Below are 27279 nucleotides of genomic sequence, written 5' to 3' on the forward strand. Positions count from 1 at the left end.
AGTTACTAGACTGGAGAGGCTATAGCATGAATGTTTGATCCATATGGAAAGAGTTGGTAAGTACTTTTATCTCTGCCCCACCACCTTCCAAAGATACCATATAGTGAAAGTGCCTTTGGAGAATTGTCTTTTTACAGCTTCTTTATGCTAAAGTGGGTTATATGGCAATACTTCTATGGTACATTATTGGTGAATTTCCATGGAGTTCCCATGGTGGTATATATGCCATCCACATTAATATTCAAGGGCTAATGTTTTTAAATGCAAAATGACTTGCGATGCACAAGCACTTAATGTTGGCTTTAACAATTTATGCACTCATTGTCACCTGGTAGGGATCTTTCCAGAATAAAGAAGATTTATGATTGTAAATGAAGGCTTGAATTATGTACTTTCAGATGTACCCTGACTAACGCAAGCCATTCGCTTTGTAAAAGAATATTAAGACTGAGTGGGAGTACAGAGAATTAAATGTTTTTCCTCCTCCCCATCCCCCACGTTCCATATAAACGGACTGACCGTTTTCATTTCGTATTTAATAGCAGGGCTGCAGTGTTTCACTGCCAAGCATTCCTTACCATGTTGGTGAAATTGATGATTTTTGGATTGCAAATGTACTCATCCCATTTTTTTCTCCCTGTGAAGCCAGTCTAGAAATAATGAGTTTCTTAATGGGGATGTCTTAATGGGTCACTGTGCTCTGTGTTTGTACAGTGCCTAGCACAAAATAAATAATAAAGTAGAACTTTCACATTTCACAACATAATAATAAATATGTAAAACTTCTACTCCTCAATGAGGCTTCCATTTTTTTTTTTTTTAACGTTGGGAAATATTTGACATTGATTCAGGGCACTGATAGCTTAAAAAATAGTGATGCTGCTTTATTCCCGATAATCAACTGAAGTTGACGGTCCAATGGGAAATGACCTTTTGTCCGCTAATGTAAAAATATTGTTTAGCTGTGAGTGTACCTACCTGTTGATACCTTTTTAGGGCACACTGCTGGCTCTCAATTCTTCATTCTGTTACGTTGATGGCTTTTAAAGGGGCCATTGATTTTACCCCAGTGAAAGTACAACTGTTCCTCAGTGTTAAGATTTTGCATTAGAATTTGGTTTAAATCAAGAAGCCTGAGTCTGAACACCCATGAACATAGGGATTTTGGATCTGGAGCAGAATGCTGTTTGGCTTTGGGCCATGCGTAAATTCATAAAGGAAAAGCACATCCTTGTTCTTGGCATAAGGTTCTAGGCTTGTTCCCACTCTTGGATTATGTTCCCTCTTTAAATAATAATTTAAAAATAAGCAGGAGACCCTCTTTTGACACCCCCACCGCTCCCGAACTTTAATGGGACATCCTGTTTTCATGGACTTTTGGTGCTAACGGTAGATATTCATTGATTGGGGAAGTCTCTTGGAAGATTTTCTAAGGGTAGTAGTTTTACAGAACTTTTCTCTTATTGTGGATGGGAGTGGAATGTTCTCTGTTGCTAGTGTTTGCTGCTAGGTATGCCCCTTCCATGGAGACCAAGTGTTTGTAATATTGTAAGAACAGCCATGCTTAGTGACTGGCAATAAGGTAGAAGGCTCGCTCTCTCCTTATAGCCAGTTGGAGTATAATGAGGATCTGACTCTCTTGGCTGTTCAGATAAGTGTTCCAAACTGCCCATTGCTGTAGGTATGAAGTGCCATTAAGCAGTAGAGGATTTGCCAAAACAATTCAATCCATTGTGCAGGGTTGCTGGAACAACTTGTATAGTGGGGATGCTGAGAGCCATTGAACCAAACTGTAAACCCTGTATGTAATGGAAACCTCTTCAAGACGGGGTGCGGCAGCACCCCTAGTTCCAGCCTCTATGCCATTGTGTTAAATCTGGGCCACGATGCTTCTGCAAATTGGCAAGTTTCGTGTTACCAAGAATTTTGTGTGTCTTATTTGGTCCAATTTGTGGTTATTTTCTCAGGTGGACTTTCATCTGTCTCTCTTACTTGCTTTCCCCGTTATAGGGCATTATCACTTTTGGGGTTGAGCTTCTCCATAAGGTGCTGAATTCCCCTCTTCCCCCCCAGTATTCATTTAATCAGCTGAAAACTGTCTTTAGATCAGTGATACTCAGATTGAGCCTGGGGAGCTGCAAGTGGCTCTTTAATGTGTCTCCTATGGCTCTTTGCAGCACATGATATTAAAACACTGTGATTTAATTATTAACCAATCAGGATGCTTTTACTTTGTTATTGACCAATTGTAGTTGATAAAATAATAATACTGGTCAGTCATTTTGCTGTGAGAATAATATATCTAGTAAATGAAACAATGAATTCACACTACTGTGGCTCTTTTGGGTAATGTTGATTGCTAATTTGGCTCCTGAACCACTGAGGTCTGAGCATCACTGCTTTAGATCAGGGGTTTTCAAACTTCATTGCACCATGACCCACTTCTGAGAAGAAAAATTACTACATGACCCCAGGAGGGGGGACAGAAGCCTGAGCCCGCCCAAGCCCCGCTGCCCTGGGGGGTGGGGCCAAAGCTGAAGCCCAAGGCTTCAGCTTCGGCCCCGGGCGGTGGTACTTGGGCTTCAGCCCTGGGTCTCAGCAAGTCTAAGACAGCCCTGGTGATCCCATTAAAATGGGGTCACGACCCACTTTGGGGTCATGACCCACAGTTTGAGAACTGCTGCTTTAGATCATTGTCTTTTATGAGAGAGGAGGCAAATGGCTTTCTTATGAATCCAGATTGGCTGCATGATTCACTAATTTGTTAAATTCTTATTCAGAGTAAAATAGAGAGCATCCCAAAGCTGCTTTGGAATGCAGTGCCAGCCAGCTACATAGAGTGAATCTATTGCAGGCCCGGTGCCACGGAGGTAGTTTCAGTTCTTGTAAAAATATTTGGTTCATGCTTCAAGTATCTCTAGACTGGATTTACCACTTAGATTGACAGTTTGTCTGTATGAAAATGTTGCAGTTAAGTGTATCAGAAGACACCATAAAACCATAATATTTCTGTAATATTGCATGTAACTCAGCCTTGCAAAACTGTCATGAAACTTTTAACAGCTCAGGCAAAGATCTCCCAACCCCTGCCTATGGGATGACAGGAAACAGTAAAGCAAAAGAATCATAAGACCAATTAAAGTTTAAGTCTGCAGTATAATATTTACTTTTCTTGTCTGTTAAACCCCTCCAAACAAGTGGAGTTTTGCAAAGCTGTTGTAATTTTTCTTTACTTAGACACCCAGATGTATTTTCTAAATAATAACTTATTAAATCTTACCTGTGTAAATGTGTTGTGTATATTGATGGCCATTAAAGTGTGAACCAAACAGTTGGCTTAAGTGAGAGATCAGAGAATGAGGAATGAATGAGTGGCTCTGATCTGGTAGAGTTAATGACTGATATATTTTAAAAATAAATAATAAATAAATAAGCAAACAACTCTTTCCCTGAGCAGTGGAGAAATATAGACTGCCTTGAAGTTTGTTTCTAAAATCGGGTATTAAATGTGGTGTTTGCTGTGATGATTTTAAGTGGGCAAGGCCTGGGTGCTGGAGCCTTGCACAGGGATGTAGTGGCAGGAAGTCAATGCTAGTTAGCCACCTGTAATAAAATCTAACATGTCATGTTGTGGTGAGCAAGTCATGTATTGCCAGTTTGGTGATGAAAACATAAGTGCCCTCTCCGTGTTTACAACAGCCAGATCTTCACGTGTTTTCCTTAATGGTCCAAAGAGTTCTTCTGTATTTGCTGTCCTGCAGAGGATGCTCAGCTATAAGCAGGGCCATTCAGATCTCTGTAGCCTTTTTTTTTTTTTTTTTTTTTTTAACTTCTAGTTCCCAGGATGACTCTTGTCTAATTTATCTCTGAATAGCAAACTTCTGGTTAAAAAACAGAAGAAGCTGTTTAATACTGTCTGAGATTCTGAATCCTTAATGACATATGCATATAAGCTTAAATCACAATTCTATTTTAGAACAAAATATGTGAAAATCATGGGGAGCTTGGATTATTTTTTGGTTGTTTTCCGTGCAGCCACTGTTAATGCATATAATACACCAATAATGGTTAGAACATAAAACTAGGACGTTGCTTATACTAGACAAGTACACTGATTTAACTAAATTGATTTAAAAATCTATCTAGTCAAACTGGTGCAAGCCCTTAATATGAAGACACTTAAATCAGTTTAACTCTTGCTTTAAATTGTGTTGGTACTCTATGGACCTTAAGTAAATGGATGTAAACCAGGTGTATTTGATTTAATAGTCCCTTCATCAGTATTTGCACTGTTTATACTGAATTTATTTTAATAACCAATTCTAATTAAACTGGTGCAAGTTTTGTGTGTAAACAAGGTCTCTGATTTCCTGTGTCCTTGAGCAAAGTCACCTAGGCCAGATCTTTGTTTAAAAGGTTTGTTGATATAACTATACTGGCAAAACCTCCTAGTGTAGATGCAGCCTATACCAACAAACAAATCCTTTTGCTAACATTGCTTATACCAGTTCCCTGAGCAAAATAAGTATACAAGCAAAAGCAAGTTTTTGCTGGTATAACTGCATCCTCTCTACGGCTTTTGCCAGCATAGCTATATATTGTTGAAAAAAAAATCACTCCCCTAACTGGCACAGCTATACTGGCAAAATATTTAAGTGTAGATCGGCCCTAACCACTCAGCACTGCAGTTTACCCATCTGTAAAATGGGTACAATAATATTCCCTTTCCCTGGGGTTTTGAGACTTAATATTCATAAAGTACTTAAAAATGCAAATCACACATCATTATGATGAAAGAATAATGCATATCAGTTTTAAACTGCTCTGACTTTTTAAACATTGATTAAACAGGATCTTGAGCCAGCTTTCCATTAATTTAAAAAAAAAAAAAAAAGCTTTGCAGTTCACCTTATTACCACTGGTACCACATAACAGGCCTGTCTGTGACCTAGGTTTGTCTCAGTACTACCACAACCAAGCCTGGTTATAGTCCCTCAGGAGGAGGATTGGGTCATAGTTTCTCAGAAGGAGGTATTTATAATCTGTGAGGCTCATGAATAATTAAAAAGTTATCAATATTTAGCCATTGGATAGAAAAGTATGTATTTACTTGGCTTCTTTCTGCAAATAAAAACCTGAAAAAATGAAGGGCCAGATTCTGATACCCACACTCTGCCAGTAGCCATTTCACTTCAGTATGACTGTTTGTGGAACAAAGTGCCTCTCAGCATGAAAAGGGCTTTTAGAATCTGGCCCTAAACAAGGCTAGAGCTGTGATATATGGGCAAAATCCAGGGAATTAATTCTATGCTAACATCAGGCCATGGTTAAGTTTTTTTTCCCTTATCCACTGTGAGTTTTTATTAATATTAGAGATCTGCATTAACTGAATTATTTTGGCATGTCTTAACTGACATATCAGGAAAAACTACCTAAGAATAACATGCAACATAAATCTCTGGCTAGGTAATGCATTTCCATGGTCACTTTGTCTTATGCTATGGGAATTAATTCTGCTTTTTAAAATGTAGAAGTTGATTCCAACCTTTTTATCTAATGCACAGCTTAACATTTTGATCCTATTTATAGGGACAAATGAACCACCCTAAACATTTTTCTCAGTCTTGATAATGCAGATGAAACTGGTTTGTGTGTTTTGAAGATTTTATTTTAACCACACATGGTTTTCATTATCTGAGAATGCAAAAGAGAGGTCTGGACTAAATCAGCAAAGGAATGGAGAAACCACACAATGAAATGAAAATGCGGCCGACGCATACTTGGGATATTTGTGGGATGGGGCTGCTGAGGACAGAAGCCCAGCGCTGCCTGAGTACTGGCAGCAGTAAGGAGTCAAGTGTCTGTAAAAACAAAACTAAATGTTGAATTCAAAAGGCTGTTTGGGTTTGACAATTCACAAGGCTGGTCTAAAAAACTCAAGAGTTGTTGAAGTCAATGAAGTTCAGCAAGAATGAATTTGGCCTAATATATATTGATAAAATTCACCAATGACCTTAATGCGATGTAAGGCCTGGTCTGTATTAGAAAACTTGCACTTTCTAGTGTAACTAAGTCTATTCAAAACTGATCTAGTTATATCATGCAAACATCTATGGTCGAATCCTGGTCCTATGCAAGTCAACAGTAAAATTCCCATTGACTTCAGTGGAGTCAGGAGTTCACACTAGATGTGCAGGAATTACTATGTCTCTTGCTAAACAGTAGTCTCCTCTGGAGTACATTGCAACAGCTGTGTAAGAGCACACCCCAAAGTCAGTAGATCTTGCAATTTGACCAAGATATCAGGAATAATGCCCCTTACCCATTTGATCAACACTGTTGAGTTTGGGTTTGCAGTACTGCTGGAGAACCTTTAAATCCTTAACACCTCTTTTTACTGAAATATTTAAAAACAAGCCCAGGAAACATTTCCATTTATACTGGATTTTGTAAAGCATTTCCTGCTTCGTTTTTACAATAAAAAACCTAAATTATATTGAGCTAAAATTACTAATTTTAAGGTCTGAAATTTTAAGGATAAGGTCCTTGTAAAGAAATGGATACTTTTCTTTCCACAGTATGCATCCGATGAAGTGAGCTGTAGCTCACGAAAGCTTATGCTCAAATAAATTGGTTAGTCTCTAAGGTGCCACAAGTACTCCTTTTCTTTTTGCGAATACAGACTAACACGGCTGTTACTCTGAAACCTTTCTTTATGATGGAAGAACAGGAATTGGGAGTATGGGTGAGGTCTTTTCACCTCTCCTTCAGGCTCCTGAGGAGCCTCTTACCCTTACTGATGATATGACTCAACTGTTATTAGGTCAGTGCAAGTAAGGTTTTCACTCACTGCTTTCTGTTCAGGCTTGCCAAGCTTTACTTTATTTCCTTCTGACCTGCTTCCAATATGGTGAGCAGGTTGGGAGGGTATTTAGCCACTGTACGATTCTTGTCAACATGGTACTTGAGAGTTGTATCAGTCGCTAGAACTATGATAGATCTACCTAGATTCCTGAGCCCCTTGCTGCAGTAGAATGCCTGATGATCTAATGCTAAAAGCATGTGTCTAATTTGCATGGTTCCAAGTGGCACTACTTCTTGGTTTTAGCTAAAAGGAGGAAGTTTTCCTCTTTCGTGTGATGACTCTGTCCCTTTGGAATGAAGATGTGTAATGCTGGCACTGATACATGCACCTGCTGGTTGCCGCACCTGCAAGATCACCTGAGACATCGTCAGCAAACACAAGCAACTGAGAAAGGAATAATTGAATCTAAGCTAGGGAAGCACATGTTAGGCAACAAATTTGCTTTGGTGGCGTTTACCTGTGGGCTCTATACTTTGAAATTTAATTGGGAACAGTTGTGCTCTGTTCAGAAGCAGATGGTAAAATATTATCAGAACTCTGGGGACTTGTGCGTCCATGCCTCTGGGGTTTTGGGTATTAGAGCCAGAGGGCATGCATACCTCGAAAACCTTTATTCTCAAGGGCAATCCTTCCATATATTCTCCTCTCTCCTCCTTAGAAAGGGTTGGAGTACAGTTAAGAATGCTTAGTTATAACCTGCATCAGGAGCGCTGGAACCTTGGTAGAAGTGGGGGGAGAGGGGCACAAGGCTCCGCCTCTGTGGCCCCGCCTTCTCCATCGTCCCATTTCCTGCTGCTGCTCTTCCCCCTGAGGCCCTGCCACTTGGCCAGGCTGAAAAAAGCTGGAGCCGGGTGGTGGTAAACTGGGGGACCCTCCAACTGTCCTGGGCCAGGGGCACGAGAGCAGCCCCTAGCCCTTTTCCCTGCCACCTGGACCCGGGGTGTGCCGCCCAGGATAGGTGGAGGGTCCAGGGCTCCCCACAGCATTCCTGGCTCCCTGGCCTGGCCAGGAGGTGGGGCCTTGGGGGTAAGAGGAGCAGGGATGGGGCCAATGAGAGGGGCCCGCACCGGAAGGAGGCTGGCGCTGCGGGCAGGGACTGCGCTTTGCGGCAGGGGACCTGATCAGCTCCTCCATCATGAAGCACAGCAGCCCCTGCCTGCCCTGCTTTGTGCCTGCCCAAGGCTTGCAGTTTGCGGGGCAGGGAACGTGGCCCCTCACCACCAAACTATGCCCATGTTAAAAAGTGGGGGGGCCATGGCCCCTCCATTCTGGCACCCTGACCTGCATCATTCATTAAATGGCTCGATGTCCTCACCCTCATGAACCCAACATTTCCAGCCACTTCAAAGGGTGTGTTTGTGTGTGCACACGTGCGCAGTAACTGCATTTCCAGGTGGCCTGAAGGTTGTAAAGGCTACTCATGTGAATAAACAATTGCAGGATTGGGCCCCTGTTTAGGCTGTATGGAAAAGGGAAGCTTGTTTTCTCCATTACAGATCACTCAGAATGTGAGCTAGTCTCTGCTTTTACCCAGTCCTGTCTAAGGTATCTGTTATGCTTCATGGCCCCTCTTTATCTAAGCACTTCTAGAGATACCTTTTAATTTCTGACACAGTCCAAGACCGTCACCTTCACACTAAGCATCTCCTCACCATTCTCCTGGAGCCGACAAGGGCAAGCAAAGACCTCTGATGCCACAGAACTTTTCAGCTGCCTATTAAAGTGTGTTTGACAGAGAGCCAAACTGTATCTGCTCCTGCCAGCCTGGGGGAGGGTCTGGATCATATCTACATTTCTAAAGAAATAGACCATAGCACCATCCAGCAAAGCCATTAGGCTACTTGGGAATGCTGTTATTGTCCACTTTGAAGTGGCTGGAAGTATGGAGCTTGTGAGTCCATAAAGCCATTGGACTATATTTTATTTGTATGGATGGTACAGGATTGAGTATTAAAACTGAATGTGCTTAATTGTACTTCAGCCCTTCTGAGGAGGACGTGGAGGAGGTGAACCTGTTTTTATCCCACCTGATGTTAGCTAATTAGCTTCTTGGCTAAGCAGTAATTCAGGGCAAGTGTGTACAGGTTGCAATCACACGGAATCTTACATTCTACTTACTTTCGCAAGCAGAAAAGAGATGCGTCCTTTCACTTGTGTTCTTACTGCTGCAGTCACTCCACGCAGGGTAATATGTAGCTATATCATTGTAGTCACTCATCAAGAGTGGTGAGTATTTCATATGTCAGTTTATTTTCATAATGCAGCCTGTGGAATTCACCTCAGTTGGCCCCTTGCAGCAGAACTGTACTCTAGAACTGAATCTTTCTTTGTAAAAAGTGTTTCTAGCCTTTATGCTTTGGAAGAAAACGACTTTGCAGGCTGTCTGAAACCGTAGGCGTGAGTGGCCCCATTCATCTTAATGGTTAAGCCTGAAACCTAAAGTTGACCATTTAAATGGCAGCATGAACTAGTTCACTGCCAATCATTTTGGCATAGGTATCATATAATGTGATTATGCCCAAACTCCAGCCTCCCATGCCTTTCCAGGTGCCAAAGCCTCCAGCCTCCCCTTGACAACTTGCAATGCACTTCTGTGTTTTCAATGCAGAAATCTTTGGCACATGGAAAACTGAAAATATTGGGGGAGCATAAATAGAATTTAGTATCCAGATAAATAACACATAAGCTGCAGTACTAATTGTACTGATCATTTTCATGTTTAATTACATAAAAACCTCCATTTAAATGGCTCTGCTATAGAATTTCCAGCATTCCGCACAAGAGCACTACAGAATACAAGGATCTCCCCACACAAGCAATTTGCCCAAGGCCCTCTTTGTGAGTGATAATTAAATAAGGTGTAGCTAATAAAGTTGGGTCAGCAATAACATTGCTAACAACTGGGGTTTCAAGAAAGCAGGATCTATTGGTTAGAGCATTCCCATAGTATAACTGGATTCGCCTCTTGTCCCAGTTTTCCAGGGATGGTTCCTAATTTGGGCCCGAAGTACAGGTGGATTATTTAGTGTTCCTTAATCACAGCTGGAATTTTTTTTGAAGTGGGATGTGGTCTTTTTTGTTCTATTGGATCAATGCAAGAAGTTAGTGCTGTGTTGAGGTAAAAGTGTGTGTGTGAAATAACTGCGGAGATACTTAGCACTTCTTTACTCTTTCAGGAATATTAGAGGGCGTTAGACACACAGAGATTGAATTGCTCTGTTGAGAAATCTTTTAAATTGAGAAGCAGGATTTATGGAATTCTCCCTCAAATGACTTTGCATTTTAACAGGAAGATACGATCCACATTTGCCCACTTGACACCAAAGAAGTACTGTAGTTGGGTGGAAAGACAACATCATATTACATGATAAAAGCCTTTTTGTGTTCTCATAAAAAAGGTTGCTTTGGGCAACTTTTGTAAAAAGTGACTTAATGATGATATTGGTATGAGTGGGACTAAGGATCCTTGAACTTAAGTTGGGTAATACTGGGAAAAGAGGCTGGAAGTTGCTCTAGCTATCTGCTATCTTAAAGCCTGGGTTTAAAGGATCTCTTGCTGCATATTTTTGGCAGCTGTTTTCAATATATCCCTCTCAAGTTAAGTCACTTGTTAAGAATTTGACATTAGGTGTTAGTTCTTAGCCACCATCTTGCATATAACACACCACACAACACAAGCTTGTTCCATAGTTAGATATTGTTCATATGTATTGAAATTGCTGATGACACCCTAAGTAGTTAACTTACAGACCTGAGATCATTTCTTTGGGTGTGGATGTGTGCTGTAATAAGACTGAGACAGAAGCATTCATGTCTGCATTCCTTCACTGCATCTATTGACTTTATTTTTTGAAACATTCCAGGAAATCATGTTAAATTATACACCTCAATGACTAATTGTTTTTTTTGCTTGCTTTTATTTTGTTTTGTTATAATTGTCTGTTCCTAAAATACGTAAGTGCTGTATATACTAGTATGTGCCACTTCCTTTGCATGATTCACTCCCTCTTCAGAGATCCTAGTTTATTAGTCGATTTAACATCTCTATTTGAGAGTGTCAAGAACACACCTAGGAATTTATGTTCAATTTCATATATAAATGTAGAAGTTTGATCTGATTTTTGTCTCCCTCTAGTTTCAAAGATATTAAAATATTATTTTAAATTGCTGCAGTGCTTTTTCATCCTAAAGGGCAAAGGATGATGCTAAAGAACAGGATTTTGGAGGTAGATCTGGGCTCCGCCGTATACTTCTGCTAGACCAGTGGTTCTCAAAGCCGGTCTGCCGCTTGTTCAGGGAAAACCCCTGGTGCGCCAGACCGGTTTGTTTACCTGCCGCGTCCGCAGGTTCGGCTGATTGTGGCTCCCACTGGCCGCAGTTCGCCACTCCAGGCCAATGGGGACTGCGGGAAGGGTGGCCAACACGTCCCTTGGCCCACACCGCTTCCCACAGCCGCCATTGGCCTGGAGTTGCGAACCGCGGCCAGTGGGAGTCACGATCGGCTGAATCTGCAGATGCAGTAGGTAAACAAACTGGTCTGGTGCGCCAGGGGCTTTCCCTGAACAAGCAGTGGACCAGCTTTGAGAACCACTTTGCTAGACCAGTAGCAACTGTTCCTCACTTTTCCCACCTAAAAATTGGGATAATTCTTACTTGCCTCACAGGGATGTTATGATGCGTAATTCATTAATGTTTGTAAAGTGCTTTGCGATCTTCTGATGGAAGGTACTATATTTATTATTGATGTGTGTATACAGTACCATTGAAAGGCAGCCATCAGGGCATCTTCAGCAGTTTAAAGAATTGGGGAGTTTTTATCACTGTTTCTTTTGAAGGCACAAATAGGACAGAACATAATTTAGCTACCGTTGTTCTCAAGGAAGAAAACTGTAATGATTAAGAAGTGTCTGGAGTTAGATGTTGGGCAGTAGGATTTGTTCATCTCATAGGGACTGAAATCTTTAGGTTCAAGAAAAGTGGGTAGTAGGTGAAGGGTTGGGGAGCATGAAATATTGACCAAGTTTTGTAACTCCTGATGTCCTCCAAACTGCTGGTTAAAATGTTCTTTCTCTTTCAGAATTTTTTGGGGAGTGAAGAGAGCATCAAGTGATCCCAATTACTGAAGGGACTGAAACCATTTCTGAGTGGAGATTTTGGACTTGCAGGCGGAAGGTCAGGTGTCCCCTCATGTAGCAGAACTGCTCCTCCTGACTGAGGAAGTCAAAGTGACGGAAATAAGGTACATGCCATAGTAGATATGATTTCAAAGAAGTGAAAATCCAGTGCATGTGTCAGTATCTGAATTCTCAGATTGTTGAAAAGGCTTTATGGAATAGGGTGTGTTCTAATTTTCTCTCTAGTAGACTCTGGAGAAGAGTCTTCTCTCTTGACAATACATCATCGTAAGCAATAGTTTGTGGCTGATATGTCTACACTGTAAGCTGGCATGACAGAGCAGAGGAGGTTGGATGGACATGTAGTTAAGACACATAATGAAGAATACTTCAGAAGAGTCAGGAGACCTGGATTCTAGCCCTGGCTTTGCTACAGACTGTCACTAAAAAAGCAAGCTACTTTTGCTCACACTTTCAAAAATGACCCTGGATTTGGGGTGCATCAATTCTTGCATGCCCAATAAGGGACATGTTGGGACTGGTTTTCAGAAGTGCTGAGTCCTTGCAACTCTAATGGGAGATGCAGTGGCTTAGTCCCGTCTGACTACTTTGGCTCCCTGACCATCGAGCCCTTACTTAGGGCATGTCTACACTTACCGGAGGATTGATGCTGTGGCGATCGATGCATCAGTGGTCTTCAGACCTGCTAAATCGACAGCCGATCGCTCTCCCGTCAACTCCTGTACTCCACCTGATCGAGAAGAGTAAGGGGAGTCGACGGGAGAGCGTCTCCTGTCGATGTCGCGTAGTGTGGACCCCGCGGTAAGTAGATCTAAGCTATGTGAATTTGAGTTACGCTATTCATGTAACTCAAATTGCATGGCTTAGATCGACTTTTCCCTTTAGTGTAGACAGAGTCTTAGTATGTACTCGACATTGATCTATGAGTTTCTTAAATGATGTTCACAATGTTTTTCCTTTCAAACTCAGAGTCAATCTGATGATTCCTCCCCGTCCTCCTCCTCCTCCTCCTCCTCCAGCGCACTCACCACCCCTTCCCCCATAGTTGTGTGGTTGTAAATGATGTCATTTAGACGTCTATCTACTTTATTATGCCTGTGTGTCAGGAAGTTAGATGTCTAAATGACATCACTTAAACCAGTATATAGTAGTGGGTGCAAAAGGGAGACTGGACTTTAAAAATCTGCCCTCAAACCTACAGCTACTCTAAAAAAATAACCATCTAGTCAGGCGTTCATTAGTTTACTTTAAATGACCCAAGTGATGGGGATTCTCATTTTTCACTCTGAGCATATAACTTATTTAGTGTATTTCTTGTTTTCTTCTTAAATTGAACCGATTACGTGCTGAGTTCCCTATTCTCTTCTTGGTCCTTGTTTACATGGCAAAAATGGGAACTGCAATTCACCACTGTCAGGAATGGGTGTACAGTGTAGCTCAGTCATTTTACCACCATGTTGTGAATTATAGGTCTCCTTTTTGCCAATGATCAGCCTTCCTGTTTGGGGCATTCCGTCCATAGCCCTGCCACCTGCAGTCAGTGGAGTCTTCGCCACCTTATTAGGCAGGTCCTTCCAGTGTCTGACGGTCTTAATGACCCTCATTGTTATGAAAATCCTTTTAATCTAACTTATATTTTTCTTCAATTTCAAGCCATTGCTCCTAAACAGTGAGCCAATGAAGAGTTGCTAACCACGTCTCCTCTCCGTAGGTCAAGGGCAGCTTTTGCATTCCACCCCAGAGGCACCACAGTTTGAGATGAGGAATTCAGAAGAGCAAACAGCTACGACAGTTTTACAGCGTCTGCTGCAGGAGCAGCTCCGATACGGAAACCCAAATGACAACCGCAACCTCCTTGCCTTACATCAACAAGCCACAGGAAATGCACCCCCTTTCAACAGCAGTGGGAGTCCAGGGTCTCAGAACGAAGGGCTGAGCACCCAGGACCATCAGCTTGTGACTCATGCTGCCCGCCAAGAGCCCCAGGGCCAGGAGATTCAAGTGGACAATAGCATCATGGAGAAGCAGCTCTCTCCAAGACTTCAGAACAGTGAAGACCTCCCAACGTACGAAGAAGCCAAAGTCCAGTCACAGTATTTCAGAGGCCAGCCACATGCTAGCGTTGGGGCAGCATTTTATGTGACGGGGGTAACCAATCAAAAGATGAGGACTGAAGGGCGGCCTACGGTTCAGCGAGTGAACCCTGGGAAAGTCCATCAGGATGAAGGACTTAAGGACCTCAAGCAAGGACACGTTCGCTCTCTTAGTGAGAGACTGATGCAACTGTCGTTGGCCACCAGTGGTGTCAAGGCCCATGCACCCGTCACGAGTGCTCCGCTTTCCCCCCAGCAGCCAAATGACCTGTACAAAAACTCCAGTTCCAATGATTTCTATAAAAACTCAGTGCCCACGCCTCCCCAGCCGAATATGAAAGCAATAGAGCACCGGGGCCCTCCACCAGAGTACCCTTACAAAAACATGTCCACCCCACCCATGAACTGCAAACCTCAGGACCCTGGACATTTCTATGGTGATCATCGCATGAGCCAGCAGAGTAGATCCGATGGGCCTATGATGAGGTATCAGCATCCTCCTGAGTATGGGTCAATCAGGTAAGCAGCCCCTTAACTGCTTAGTCACCTTCCCAACTCAGTGGGTTTTATCTTTGTAAGAAGCAAAGAAGGGGCAAAACTCAGCCTCCCAGTGCAGGTTGGGTTTGAACGAAGATCCCATCTCTGTTGTGTAAGGCTATAGCTATAGTATGGTAGGACTGTTGCCCAGGTGTTAGGGGCCAAATTCCTTGCTGTAGTGGCCTAACGCTGTTTAAAATACAGTTTTACAGATCTTGCAGCATAGATGGGTCCACATTGAGTTTTATCCAGGTTCCTGAGCCATGCAACTGCTCTGCTAAAAAGCCAAAGCTGTAGCATGATTCACTGTTGAAACATGCAATCTCTTGCTGCAAGGTTAAGCCATGCTTTAACTGGATCTGCCAGGACAATAGATTATTAGGGTATAAACCGCACCTAAATGTTTTTATATGAGCTCACTTAGGAAAGGGGAAAGTGCATCATCCCAGACTTGTTTGTTTAGCAGCCATTATTTTTTTCCCTGAATTAATTGAGATCCTGACCTGTTCTAATTTGCTCTGGTTCAGGAGCTGGATCTGATCTGGGGTAAATACTGATATCCTGGGTGGGTGAAGCAGTTCAAGTTTATTAAACTGCAATGCTACCTGGCTCTAAGCTCCCTTTTCTTTCGTCCTACCCAACTTTAAGACCCAGCCCAGGGTGAATCAGATTTCTCTCTTAGACCAAGTGGAAACCCACTTCAAATGTTTCAAGCTAGTGGACATCAGTGTAATGATTTCTGCCTTGTTTTGTGGCTGGACAATGCTCTAAAGCAGCAACACGAGGTCAGTGAAGTATTACAAAAGTAGGCAGGGGAGGCTGTGTGTATTTGTGTCTAAAGAGTGGGGTGGGAGGAAGAGAAGAGCCAGTGTTTTTGGAATAGATTCAGAGCTCTGGAGAATCTGAATCTATGTGGATCCTTCCAGCCCTACTGGAAGCTATTTTCAGGCTTCATTCGCCATTGTTCATGATCTGAAATGCTTTCTGCAGCAAACAGGCCTGTTGAGAAGGCCCTTTGATCTGTCGACATAAATAATAAATAAGCCAGGAAAGGAGGAGGGTTTTTTGGTTTTGTTTGTTTTTTCCCAGTGGGACTAATGACTGTAGAAGTTGGTTGCAAATGGTTCACAAAATCCATAGGCAAGGCCACAAATTGCTATGCAAGCTGAAAAGGGCAAGAGACCCTTAACGATTATCCCTCAGTGGGAATATTCTTCATATGAGAGACTTAGCCTATTTTCTGTGTACAGAGAGAGGCATTTGAAACCACACCAACAGCTTACTTTTCTGTATTGGCTGGATCCTGGCCAATGGAAGGAGATTCAGCTGGCAAGTTTTCAGGTGTTGGGAAGCAACTTAAATTTGTCTTCAAAGCACTGTGAATCCACGAGGTTACTTTTTAACCTGCATAGCTGCACAGGGCAGAGGTTTCCTTTGGAAGCAACTGCTGAAATGGTGGAACAATTAGAAGAGTAAACTGTTAGCTCCTAATCCATAAATTACAGAGCAGCATAGCAAAACCCACCCCCCTCCCTCTTTAAACATATTGTCATTAAAACAATAAACCTTCCGTGCTGCTAAAGGTGCAGGTGGGCAATGGACTGGGCATTTTAAAAGTCCACAACTTTTAAAAGGGGGACACTTTCTGAGAGTCAGGGAAGGGCAATGAATGGCTTTGTAGCCTTGTCTGGAATGCTGAAAATCTTCGAAATTCTCATTCTGAAAATCTTCAAAATTCTCTCTTGTGCATGCACTGGGGCTGTTTATATTTGAAAACGCAAACGAATCCTGATAAATAATTTTTTTTAACTGCACAGAAAGGAAACAAAGACCTTTCTTTCTGCTCTTGAAACCACACCCACTTCTGAAGGTTTTCCCCCCTCATTGTTTAGTGGAATTTGAGGGTGACCAAACAACCCAGTTAAACGAAAACTGGTTGAGCAAGATAAACACTAGGGAACTCACAGCATTCTCATGATTCACCCTTTTGAATCTGGGAAAAGAATGGTTGGTGTGGTAAGTTTAACCCACCAGGTTAACTGCAAACTGTCTGCCTCACCTGCTTCTGGGTGGTGTTAGTTTGGGAACATATATATGTTCATAATGACGTTGGATTCATGGAAATATCAGGCCAGCCAGGGATTCAGACTGACGCATCCATGTTATTACTTGGCACTTTTAGAAATTTTAAAAATAATTGAATATGGGTAAGATGAATGTGAAGCTTCAGAGGCCTGATTCTCTCCCTAGTAGCTGCCTGTTGCACTTCAGTGATCCTGATGAATAATTCAAGTTCCAGCCCCATTTTGGACCTGATCCATCAGCTCTTGTGTGGGGGACTACTTCTGTTGCCCACAGTGGGACTGCACTTGTGAACGAGTGCTGCAGAATTAGGCCCATAATTAGTATTTTTTCAGCATACTGTTTTCCCCTCTGCAGCCTGAGCTGTGTCCAAGTAGATGATGATCAGGTATGAACAGGAAGCAAAACAAAAATACTTCAGTTAGATTTCAGCTGTCTGTCTGATCATGTGAAGGCTGCTCACTTTGGTGGTTAATGTTTCCAAGTTTGGGACAGGAGGGCTGTGGGAGAAAGGGGAAGTGTAACTGCTTGAGCACGAAGGAGAGAAAGGGGAGAAGGAGAGTTTTTAATGAGTCAGGTACCTTCTCTGGTCTCTTTATTTCCCCCTGGAGACTTTGTGTATGATGTGATGTGTGCAGTGCATGCAACATTCAGGGCTTCTAATGCAGGAATCTACACTGTTTTGGTTGGTGTTCTTATTACCATGTAGTATTTTCCGACATCTCTGCCCTCACAGCTAAAATACCTACTTTCTTTTGTAGTGGGCAAAACCACAAATCCAAGTACGTAATCTGCACCGCTCCATGTTGTATGCTGCGTGGAGATGCACCAGGGAGTGGAAAGCAGGAATTCTCTCAAGATGCAGTCTTGAAAGTGAAGAGGCCCCTTAGGAGCTGGTCTTCCCAATTTAGGAAACACTCAGTAAAATTATTGCTCTAATTTCTTCTGCAGTTGGAATTTCTGATGTCCCCATCCAGTATAGCTTGTCGCTCAGTTGTACACTGGAGTAAATTTAATAAATAATATATATATTTGTTTTACATAGATTGTGAGTTTTTTCTTGAGTGTTTGGATAATGTCTAGCACCTAGTGAACAGAACTATAAATAAAAAATATATATTTTTAAGCTATGCATAAAATGCCAAGTTATGGTTAGCCATTGTCTTTCACAGAGTTAAGTATTTGTTGAGTTGATTAATAACTTGCCAGTCCCGTGTGCTCGAAAATAACGAGTTGGGCCTCAAACATAATGAGATTGACTTAAAAATCCAGAAGTCTAATACAAACAAACAAAAATCACAAAACGTTTTGGGTTCACTTTATTTGTCTTCTGGTTTCTGAGCCTGTATGGTTCACACATGTCATGTTCTCAATCTTTTCTCCATAACTTTGTGGGTTAGAAATGTGCTATATTAAAATAAGGTGACAGTTGTAATTCTCTCATCATCGGAGGAACCCAGGAGCTGGGGCTTTGAGAAGACCACCAGATACCACAAGAGAAAATTGCAGGATTTAACACCACTGAGTAACAGTTTGAACTTGTATATTGAGCTTTGCAATTGAGGATTTCAGGGTGTTTTTAAAAGGTGGTGGCATTACCCCCATTTTACAAATGGGGAAAGTAAAGGCACTTAGAATTTGTGGCTTGCCCAAGATCAGACATCTAGCTAGTGTCAGAACTGATAGTAGCACTAAGGAGTCCTGGTTCTCAGGTCAGTGCTGGAACCCACAAGCCCAGACTAATTTTAGAAGGCGAGATGCCGCATAGGTGAGCTCTGCGACCCTCGGCCGGTTGGCAATCTTGGAAATGTATTCTGTTTAGCAGTAGCTCAGCTGCAACTTTCTATACTTACTTTTTTTTCCACTCGTGGTTTTTTTTTTTGTTTTGTTTTTTTAATTATTACTGTTATCAGGAACACATGCACAAAAATGGTAACCTCCCTTCAATACTTACCTGCTCCTTCTGCTCACCTGCAGTCGGGTGAAGAGATGGAGAGAATAATACTCTTCCCAAACTTTACTCGCCATTGCAGAGTAACAAAATACTTCCACTAAAATGATTTGTATTGAAGTAGTAAATAATGTTAACATTTTAATGATCCTTCTTAGGCTTACAATGTTTGTTAACAAACCATTTAGATTAATGGAGGCATTTGACCTGTGTTGGTTAGTGCTTCAGGCTGTCTGCTGCATACTCGGACAGAGAGTACAACGTCAGTTCATGTCTGGAAGGTTTTCTTGGAAACATAAGGGTTGGCAACTTATTGAAAATGTAAATTCATACAGAAACTGATTGGACCACTGTCGGTCAACATAGTGCTGTGTTTGACATCATGGTCAGGTTATTATGGAAATGATAATCCTCACGCAGAGGATTATGATGTCACTTGGGAATAAACTCCAGGAGCCAGTGAATTCTGAAGAAGCAAAAGTCTAACGTTTCATGTAACTTTCCTTGATGATTTAATAAAATATCTCAAGATTAGCTTCATCTGCAGAATTTTCTCTAATTGGGATTTTTTTCAGAGGTTTCTGTGAGGCATTTGTGACCATTTAAGGTGGAATGTTAGAGGCCAGGTTCTCTTTTAGGTCTTTTGGTTAGACGAAAGGGTTGGGTGTCATGAAGACTCAGGATTCCTCTCCTGGTTGAAGCATTGACCTTGAGCAAGTCTCTTGACCTTTTTGCCTCAGTCGCCACTATTGGGTTAAAAAAAAAAGGTATAAAGCAGTAACCTCCCAGTAGAGAAATAACCAGATTTTACATCTGAGCTGAACATTGCTGAGGAAATTAATTGCACATCTTCTCTTTCTTCCCCCATCCCTGAAAACCACATGCTGCATCTGATCTTTCCTAGGGAAATGCATTAATTGAAATAATGTTACTAGCAAACAGTAAGTAACACAGTCATTAGAGGGTAGTAATGATATGGGCAATAACCAGACCAGTACTTAGTTTTTCTGAAGTGACAGTGAGTTGCCTCTCTGGCTGCGTTTGTTAGCCTGCTAGGGAATGTGAGAGCCAAAGAGGGATTTCTAACCTATGTTCCTAGTAATAAGAGACAACAGATGTAACTTGTTCTATGTAAACAGGAGTGGCTTTGACCAGAAGAAGACCAGTTAAAAGTAACAATCACATGCTGGATACAGTGGCATGCATTTATGTTAAATAAGGCACAGGACGTGTAACCCCGAGGTAGTATATCCCATGCAGAGGCTCAGAATATATGACCTCTAAAATATCTTGCTAACAAGATGTGATTAATGCAGATGTTTCCTCTTTGGATGTGTATGAAAAGTTGATGCATGAGCTTTGTACAGTACAGGAAGGCCAATTCTAAGCACTCAAACATCCTCTGACAAATATTTTATGTAACCCTTTAGCTACTAATTCCCCTAAGCACTTGCAATTATTAATTAATGTTTCGCTGGATGGAATGGAAGGATGTACCTGGGGAATTCTGCAGCGCAGCAGGTGTATTCCACCTAACGTCCCTGGTATGGTCAACAGAGCAGCCCAGTAGGTGGATGTACTTGGTATGTTCAGCAGTGCAGAGCAGCACAATAGGTGTCATTCCTCCTGGCCATACCTGATGCAGAGTTGCGAGTGCATTCCACCTGCAAGCTTGAACAGCAGCCAAAGGGTTAAGAAGTTACAGCAGAAGAACAGGAATGTTTTACAGAATGGGAAATACCAAACTTGTCCCATACCAGGATAACTTTTAGGAAGGGACTGGACACTGTTTAGAGAACTAGACTGTTAAATAAAAAGTGTCCTCAGAACTTCACCAAATTGAACTGTTTTTAAAGGAGGTGGGCATATGTGCATGGGAAATTTATGGTGGGATGGGGAGAGAGAGATCTTCAAGTTTCCTCATCTCTTACTCCTTCCCACAACAGTATGAGAGTTTTTCCTCCAGGCCTGGCCATGGCTCCCCATGCAGGCTGACAGTGCTGTTCCACACATCAACCAGAGGGAGTCTCTGGAGGAAAGAGCTCTGGCACTCCTTCCCCTGAGGCTGAGCAGTCTATTAGATATGTGAAGTGCTCAAGTGACAGCTGCCATCTTGACCAACACACCAGGATGTGAGCTGGGGACCTCCACAGCTGCATGCATGAGCTGCTACAGCTTGAGTTAAAGTTGTTTAGACAGATCTGTAACAGACTCTCATCCTCTGCATATTGGGTACAAAGGTGATCTGTAAAATACCTGTTGTGTTGGGACTGAGGAAGCTTCTGGACCCAAATTCTGATCCTGATCCCAACTGTCAGGCTGGCTATCACCTCCTTTTAACTCTCTCCGCTGGCAGTGCTGTGGCTCATTAGTGGGTATTTCAGTGTACTTGAGCCAACAGCAGCTGGCCCAGTAATAAACGAGACCATAGCCTGTTCCTTTTAAATCTGTATCCTGAATTGCAGAAAGATTTTCTTTGCTGGCAGGACCTTTGCAACGGAGCCTATGCAATTCAGTACAGGACTGGCTCAACTGTCCTTAGTTTAATATATTATCCATGTAAAGTGAGGAAAAGTAAACACACGCAAAATAGTTCTCCTTTCAACAGTTCAGATTTGATTTTTAATAAATATATTGCCAGTGTATTCTGAATTACAATAGTGCTATTCTGGAGTGGTTGACAGAGTGGATCTCAAGGTAGTTTCTTATGCCAGCTCTGTACAAACGTACTCATGAGCTTAGGACAGTTGTTATGTTTGGGATTTTTTCCACACAGCTGGTTAGTGGTTTTGAAGCGCCTCTTTACATGATTTTTCATACTTAACGTATTTGCATTAAAGTTTTGTGTACGGAACATCCTGCCGATAGCAGCTGTTACATGTACTTGCATTCGGCACCTTGCCATACAGCTTGGTTGATGTGTGATGCTCTGCAGAACTTCAGCTGAATTTGCTCTTATTGTTTTACAGGCAAAACCCTGACCTACACCTGCAGTTACAGCAGAGACCCCCTCACCATCACAGCCCAACTTCCTCCTTAACGTCCTTGGGATCTTTGACCTTACTGCAGTCTCCACCACCATCCAGATTGTCTCCTTCCCAGCATCAGCAACCTCTGACTCCAAATCAGGGAGACCCATGCTTTCTACCGCGGACCCAGCAGCTGTTCCTGTCAAACCAAGTCCATCAGGGAGATTTCTACCGGCTATGCCAGCCTGGTCTAGGCCAGCCGCAGCCGCAGCAGCAGCAAGGAGATTCCTACACATTAATGCCAAGGGCTCAGCAGATACCTTCTCCTTATCAGCAGATACAAGTAGATCCTTTTGCCATTGTTTCCAGGGCCCAGCAGATGGTGGAGATCCTGTCAGAGGAGAACCGATCCTTACGGCAGGAGTTGGATGGGTGCTATGAGAAAGTGGCAAGGTTACAGAAGGTGGGTGTTGAATGGAACTGACCTTCTCCTTTATCTAATATTCTCTGTAGTTAAAATGACAACAAAACAAATGTGGGCTGGACGGTTCAGGGCATGGGTGGCTTGTGACGCTTCCCCTTATAGGCTAGCTCTCCCTCCCGCCTCTTCCACCTATGGCCCCGCCCCCTCCCCCACTCACTGGTCCCTCCTCTCCTTCCCCCCTCTCTGCTCGTGCCCCCTGCATCCCTCCTCCTACCAGAGCTCCACAATTCCCTCCCTGTCCCGATTCCCCCGTATTTCCCCATCGTCCATGCAGCTCACCCATTGCCCCTGCCCCCCATTCCATCCTGCTCCCTGCATCTCCCTCCACCCGCATCCTGCCCCTTCACACATCCCTGTTTCCCCTTCAGTCCCCTCTTGCCCACATCCTCGAACAGCCGCTGTGCGGGTTGTCCCTGCAAGAGCTACACGGGGCTGCCCTGCTTCAGAGCACATGGAGTGCAATATAAGCCCCGTCAACGGAGAAGGCTCAGGAATACCACTTCGAAAAGCAGCAGCAACTTCTCATTTAGATTCAGAGCAAGAGGGTTTGGTGGAGGAAATTAAAGGCTCCTCAGGAAAACTCTGATACCTAGGAGTAATCTCTTCAATTAGAATCTCCTCCTTCCCCTAACCCAATAAAGCCATTCTCCTAATAGACATGGGGGGTGTTGGGCGGGGCGGTAAAACTGTGAGAAAGTAACATTATCGGTTTCTTGTTTTAAATGGCACAGGAAGGGTAATTGTGCACAAATGCTGCACTTCGCTGTCCAAGCCGTTAGTGCACTGATCTCATAGCAAGTAATGAGTAACACTCAGATGACAGGGAGGCGGGCAGGCATGTAGAAGAATGTATTGAATGTGCAGAGGAGTGGCATGCATGTCAGCAGATATAGCTGAGGCTGCGAGGCAAGGGGCATGCAAGTAAGCCCATGTGCGCGCAGAAGGAGCAAGGAGCACAGCGCTCCCTTGCAGCTGCATGCTCTCCCTTCTCTGTCCCCCCACATGTCACTGTCCCAGCCCTCAGCACACCGCAGGCTGGCTTCATGCACCCTGCCAAGAATGGGAGCTGGCGGCAGCTTTCCTGGCCACAGCCCAGCTGGGAGCAGCCTGGGGCCAAACCCTCCCCCCTGCAGCCAGGGTAGAACCGGGAGGCACCGTGTGAGGGGGAATGGGAAGGTCTCTTTTACCTTCCATCCAAGCGGTGCCCTCCCTGTGAGCAGGGGCTGGGTCAAAGGAAGGGGTGCCCTAGCTAGGCTGAGGTCTCTGCACTGGGAGAGGCTCCTGGGGAGCAGCAGGAATGTTACTCCTCAAGATTCACCTTTCCCAGCTGCAGCCAGGGCTCAGGGGTCCCCAGCAGCAGAGCCCCAGGGCTCAGGGACCTTGCAAGGAGTGTGTGATCCCGAGTCACTGCACACAGCGGGGAGTGCGATTCACAATCACTTCCTGCTGCTGCTGCCCCAAGGCAGGGAGTCCAGCCATTCTTCCCAGCCAGCTCCTCCTGGGTCCTATCGAGGTGCCAGTCTCATTGCACTGCAGCCCCCCTGCTCTGGAACCTGCCCCTTGGGGGCTCCATGTCCTCTGGGCAGGGGCAGCTTCATCTCCCCACATTAAGGGGGCACAGAGGCCAATGTACCTGTCTGAGGACAGAAAGGCGTCCAGATCCTGGGGTGGGAGGACTGTCATCGGCAGCGGGGAGGCCACGGTGGAGGAGAAGAGCAGCCAGGCAGCGGCGGGTGGATTGGAGCTACCTGTCAGCTTCATATGAACCATGCAGGTTCTAGGGCCTCCTCAGCTGCCCTGGAACCTGCATAGCACATAATAAAAATGTCCTCCTGCAGATGTGGAAACTGCCAAAACTGGCAGCTGGGGTTGCAGCAGCAGCGCCAGGGCAGGCACAGCCTTCCCTGGCCTATTATACCTGCCGCCCATGGTTCAGGGGATTGGTTATCTGTTCTGGAGCCTTTCATCTCCATACCCAGTTTGGAACCTGCTCATGTTGGTAGTACCTAAGCTTTATCCTCTGCTGGCGTTTTGTTGATCTACGTGTGATGAGCTGGTGGCCTCATTTCTGCACCTAGTAGACGATTGTGCCTGTTCCAATTGCCAATAAGGGTGCTAGTCTCAGAGAGGTGGGTTGCTTGACTGGTTAGCTCAGTTACTTAAAGCCAGTTCTAATAACATTGAGGCTGCAGATGGTATGATCTTCCCGTTAGGTCTGGAGAAGGCTTAGGTATTATGATGGTGAGTTCTCTAGAAATACTTGAGATTCCATAGGCCAAAGACTAAGTCAGTCATGGGGACTGAACTACCTTCTTGCCCCAGAAATGGTCCCTCCAAAACTGCCTGACAGTGTATTGTGAGAGAAGCTTGCACAGCTGCTGCCTATGCTGTGTATACCCCAAACTGTGGGTAAATAAAGAAGTTTGGACTTTCAGGGCTGTCAAGCCAGCTCTTCTCTCTGGCACTATAAATCCACTTAAATCCCCGACATAACACAATTCACGTGTCATTCTAGTAGCCTCACTGTTGCTTGCTTTATACAGCAGGGATTGGCAAAGTAAGAGAGACAGCCCTCGCCATCACACCGCCATGTATGGCTTTTATAATTCTTAAAAGAATTGTCAGTAGTGTGTGTTTGTAGTTGTGCTTGCCTGATAGACAGACAAAGATAAATTGCTTGTTGAATTCACCAGCAATTAGAACCTGCAGTTGATCAGTCAGCTCTCCCTTTACCCTGCAGATGTGGAGAGAAGGTGAGCACGGGCTGCAGTTCAGGACTCTGCAAACCTCTTTTTGGGTCTTGAACTGCACTTTGGCCCCTAAACAGCCTGCAAGGCCCTTGAAGTGCCTGGCTGTTGTAACTTTTACCTAGTTGTTCTTGTTTCTCCTACGATGTCTGGGATCCTGTGTTTGCTATTTCTTCCCATGGCTGCTTATTCCCAACATGACTTCTGCCCAGGTTGGTTTGTTCAGTTTTAGGGAGGTTCCAGTGAGGGAAGTGTTTTAGTGAAGTGTTTGACAGCTTCCTGATAACAAGGGATAAAGGAATTCTCTTTCCCCCCTTCCCCCACCCCTCCAATCAACTTCTTGCCCCAGGAGGTCTGGTGAGGTCTGCTGTTTGGTGGATTGTTAATGCCAAAGTGACATTAACATGTTCTGCCTGCTTTGGAGAACTGGAAGTGAATTGGCTTCTGTCTCTGGTGAGCAGTTCCCTACTTAGACATCAAACCAAGAGGCTGTACAGTGAGAGGGGATGGGGAAAGCTATATTTTACTGTTTAAACAACTGTGGCTTCAAGACTCTGTAAATTGAAGTTAAATGACGACTGACCAAATAGTCTGGTTTATTTTCAGAGCTGTGTCTCTTAGGCTATGGCTACACTACGTGGCTTTTAGCGGCACAGCTCTGCCGCTAAAAGCCACGCAGTGTAGCTGCTGTTTGTCAGCAGGAGAGAGCTCTCCTGTCAACAAAAAACTTCCACACACACCCCCCATGAGCGGCAGCAGCTTTGTCGGCAGGACAGTGGTCCTGCTGACGAAGTGCTGTACATACCGGTGCTTTTCATCAGTAAAACTTTTGTCGTTTGGAGTGTGTGTGGTTTTGTTTGTTTTTTTAACACCCCTGATCAACAAAAGTTTTGCCACTGTAGACATACCCTTAGAGGATAGGATACTAGACTGGGATTCAGGAGACTTGCTTGGGCTGTGTTCTCTGCCCTGCCACAGGCTTACTGGGGGACCTTAGGCAAGTCATGTCACTGCTCTGTGCTTCCATTTCCCCATCTGTAAAATGGGGATAATGATGCTGACCTCCATTGTAAATCTCTTGGAGATCTACTGATGAAAACACTATCTATGAGTTGGGTATTATTGTTATTTATTAATTAGATTGAAGATTTGTAAGTAGAACATACAAAATAGATTGTTATACCCTAAATAAATACAAATCTGCAAAGCACATCGGTAACTTACAGTTTGGTATTAATATTTTTAAATATAATTTTATTTATATGCTTTGCTTGTTCTTTGGCTTTAATTTTTGCATCAAAGTCCTTCTATGAAATTGCTTTTTGACCAAGCTTATGGTGGTTTCACTGGGTAGTTGTGCCCCCGCTCCCAGGCCCCAGCATCAAAACCTGCAAAAACGCATTTCTGTCTTTTCAAGTAACTGTTCCCCGCACTGACTGTTGTAATGAAGAGCAAGGGCCTGGAAGACAGGACTCCAGCTCTTTGTCTAGCTGTGCTACTGACTCCCTGTGTGACCTGGGGTACGTCACAACGACTTTGTGTCGCAGTTTTACCCACCTGTACAATGGCTAGAATCATGCTTTCCCTCACTCGAGGCTTAATAAATCTTTGTTCAATAAAGCGCTTTGAGAACCTCAGAAGAAAGATGCTACCTAAGTGCCAGGCATTGTTAATGCTAAAGGAAATGGATGCTTTAATTTGCTCTGCAGCTGGAAACAGAAATTCAGCAAGTTTCGGAAGCATATAAAAACCTGGAGAAGTCCTCCTCTAAGCGGGATGCCCTGGAAAAGGCTATGAGAAATAAGCTGGAAGGAGAAATTCGTAGGCTTCATGATTTCAACAGGGATTTGAGAGGTAAAACATTAAAAATTTCAATTTAAAAAAAATTCTTTTGTACTTGTCTGTTTTCCGTTGTGATTCACTCATTATGGCTGATACGCTTACAGAGCATGACCTAATACTCCAGGTATTCTCAACTGTCTAGTGTTGTCATCAGAGTGCTGGGAGTGTTGAAAGGTGAGGTTCAGTTGATTACTGCAATATCTAACTTCCAGCCTGTTAATCATTAAGGAAACAGAAAGATAGTGACAAGCCAAAACTATATCCCAGGATATAATCCTGGGGCTATTTCTCACGTTGTATTCTAAAAACATTTTATTCAAGTGCCAGTGTGAAACTGTGAATGCTGACATTCATGTCCTGTCCAGTGACCCCTTTGCACTCAACATTCCTTATCAATCCAGGCAGCTCTTCCTTCAGACTCCCCTTTCCCTTCCAGGGCAAGATGCTGTCTGTATTTCCTTAGTAGTGTCTGGCTCTTGGTAAGAAGTTCCATCAGTATCGTGGTAGGGAATTGAGGCTGTCAGTGAGTGGTGTTCGAGCCGAGATTGGCAATGGTTAAGCATTTAATTTTCAA

General features: G+C 43.5%; 1 protein-coding gene across 5 annotated transcripts in view; it reads left to right on the forward strand.

The window, feature by feature from the left end:
* Positions 1–27279, forward strand: part of AMOT (angiomotin) — an 82631-nt gene that overhangs the window by 23134 nt on the left and 32218 nt on the right. For all 5 annotated transcript variants that reach the window (XM_074962454.1, XM_074962458.1, XM_074962457.1 and 2 more), the window contains 4 exons: positions 11943–12104; positions 13712–14612; positions 21633–22095; positions 26573–26717. In XM_074962454.1, coding sequence (XP_074818555.1) covers positions 13759–14612; positions 21633–22095; positions 26573–26717 — 1462 coding nt within the window. In that variant the 5' untranslated portion in view covers positions 11943–12104; positions 13712–13758. The remainder of the gene's footprint in view (positions 1–11942; positions 12105–13711; positions 14613–21632; positions 22096–26572; positions 26718–27279) is intronic.

Source organism: Natator depressus, chromosome 9 (assembly GCF_965152275.1).
Source record: "Natator depressus isolate rNatDep1 chromosome 9, rNatDep2.hap1, whole genome shotgun sequence".
In the NCBI taxonomy this organism is placed as follows: Eukaryota; Metazoa; Chordata; order Testudines; family Cheloniidae; genus Natator; species Natator depressus.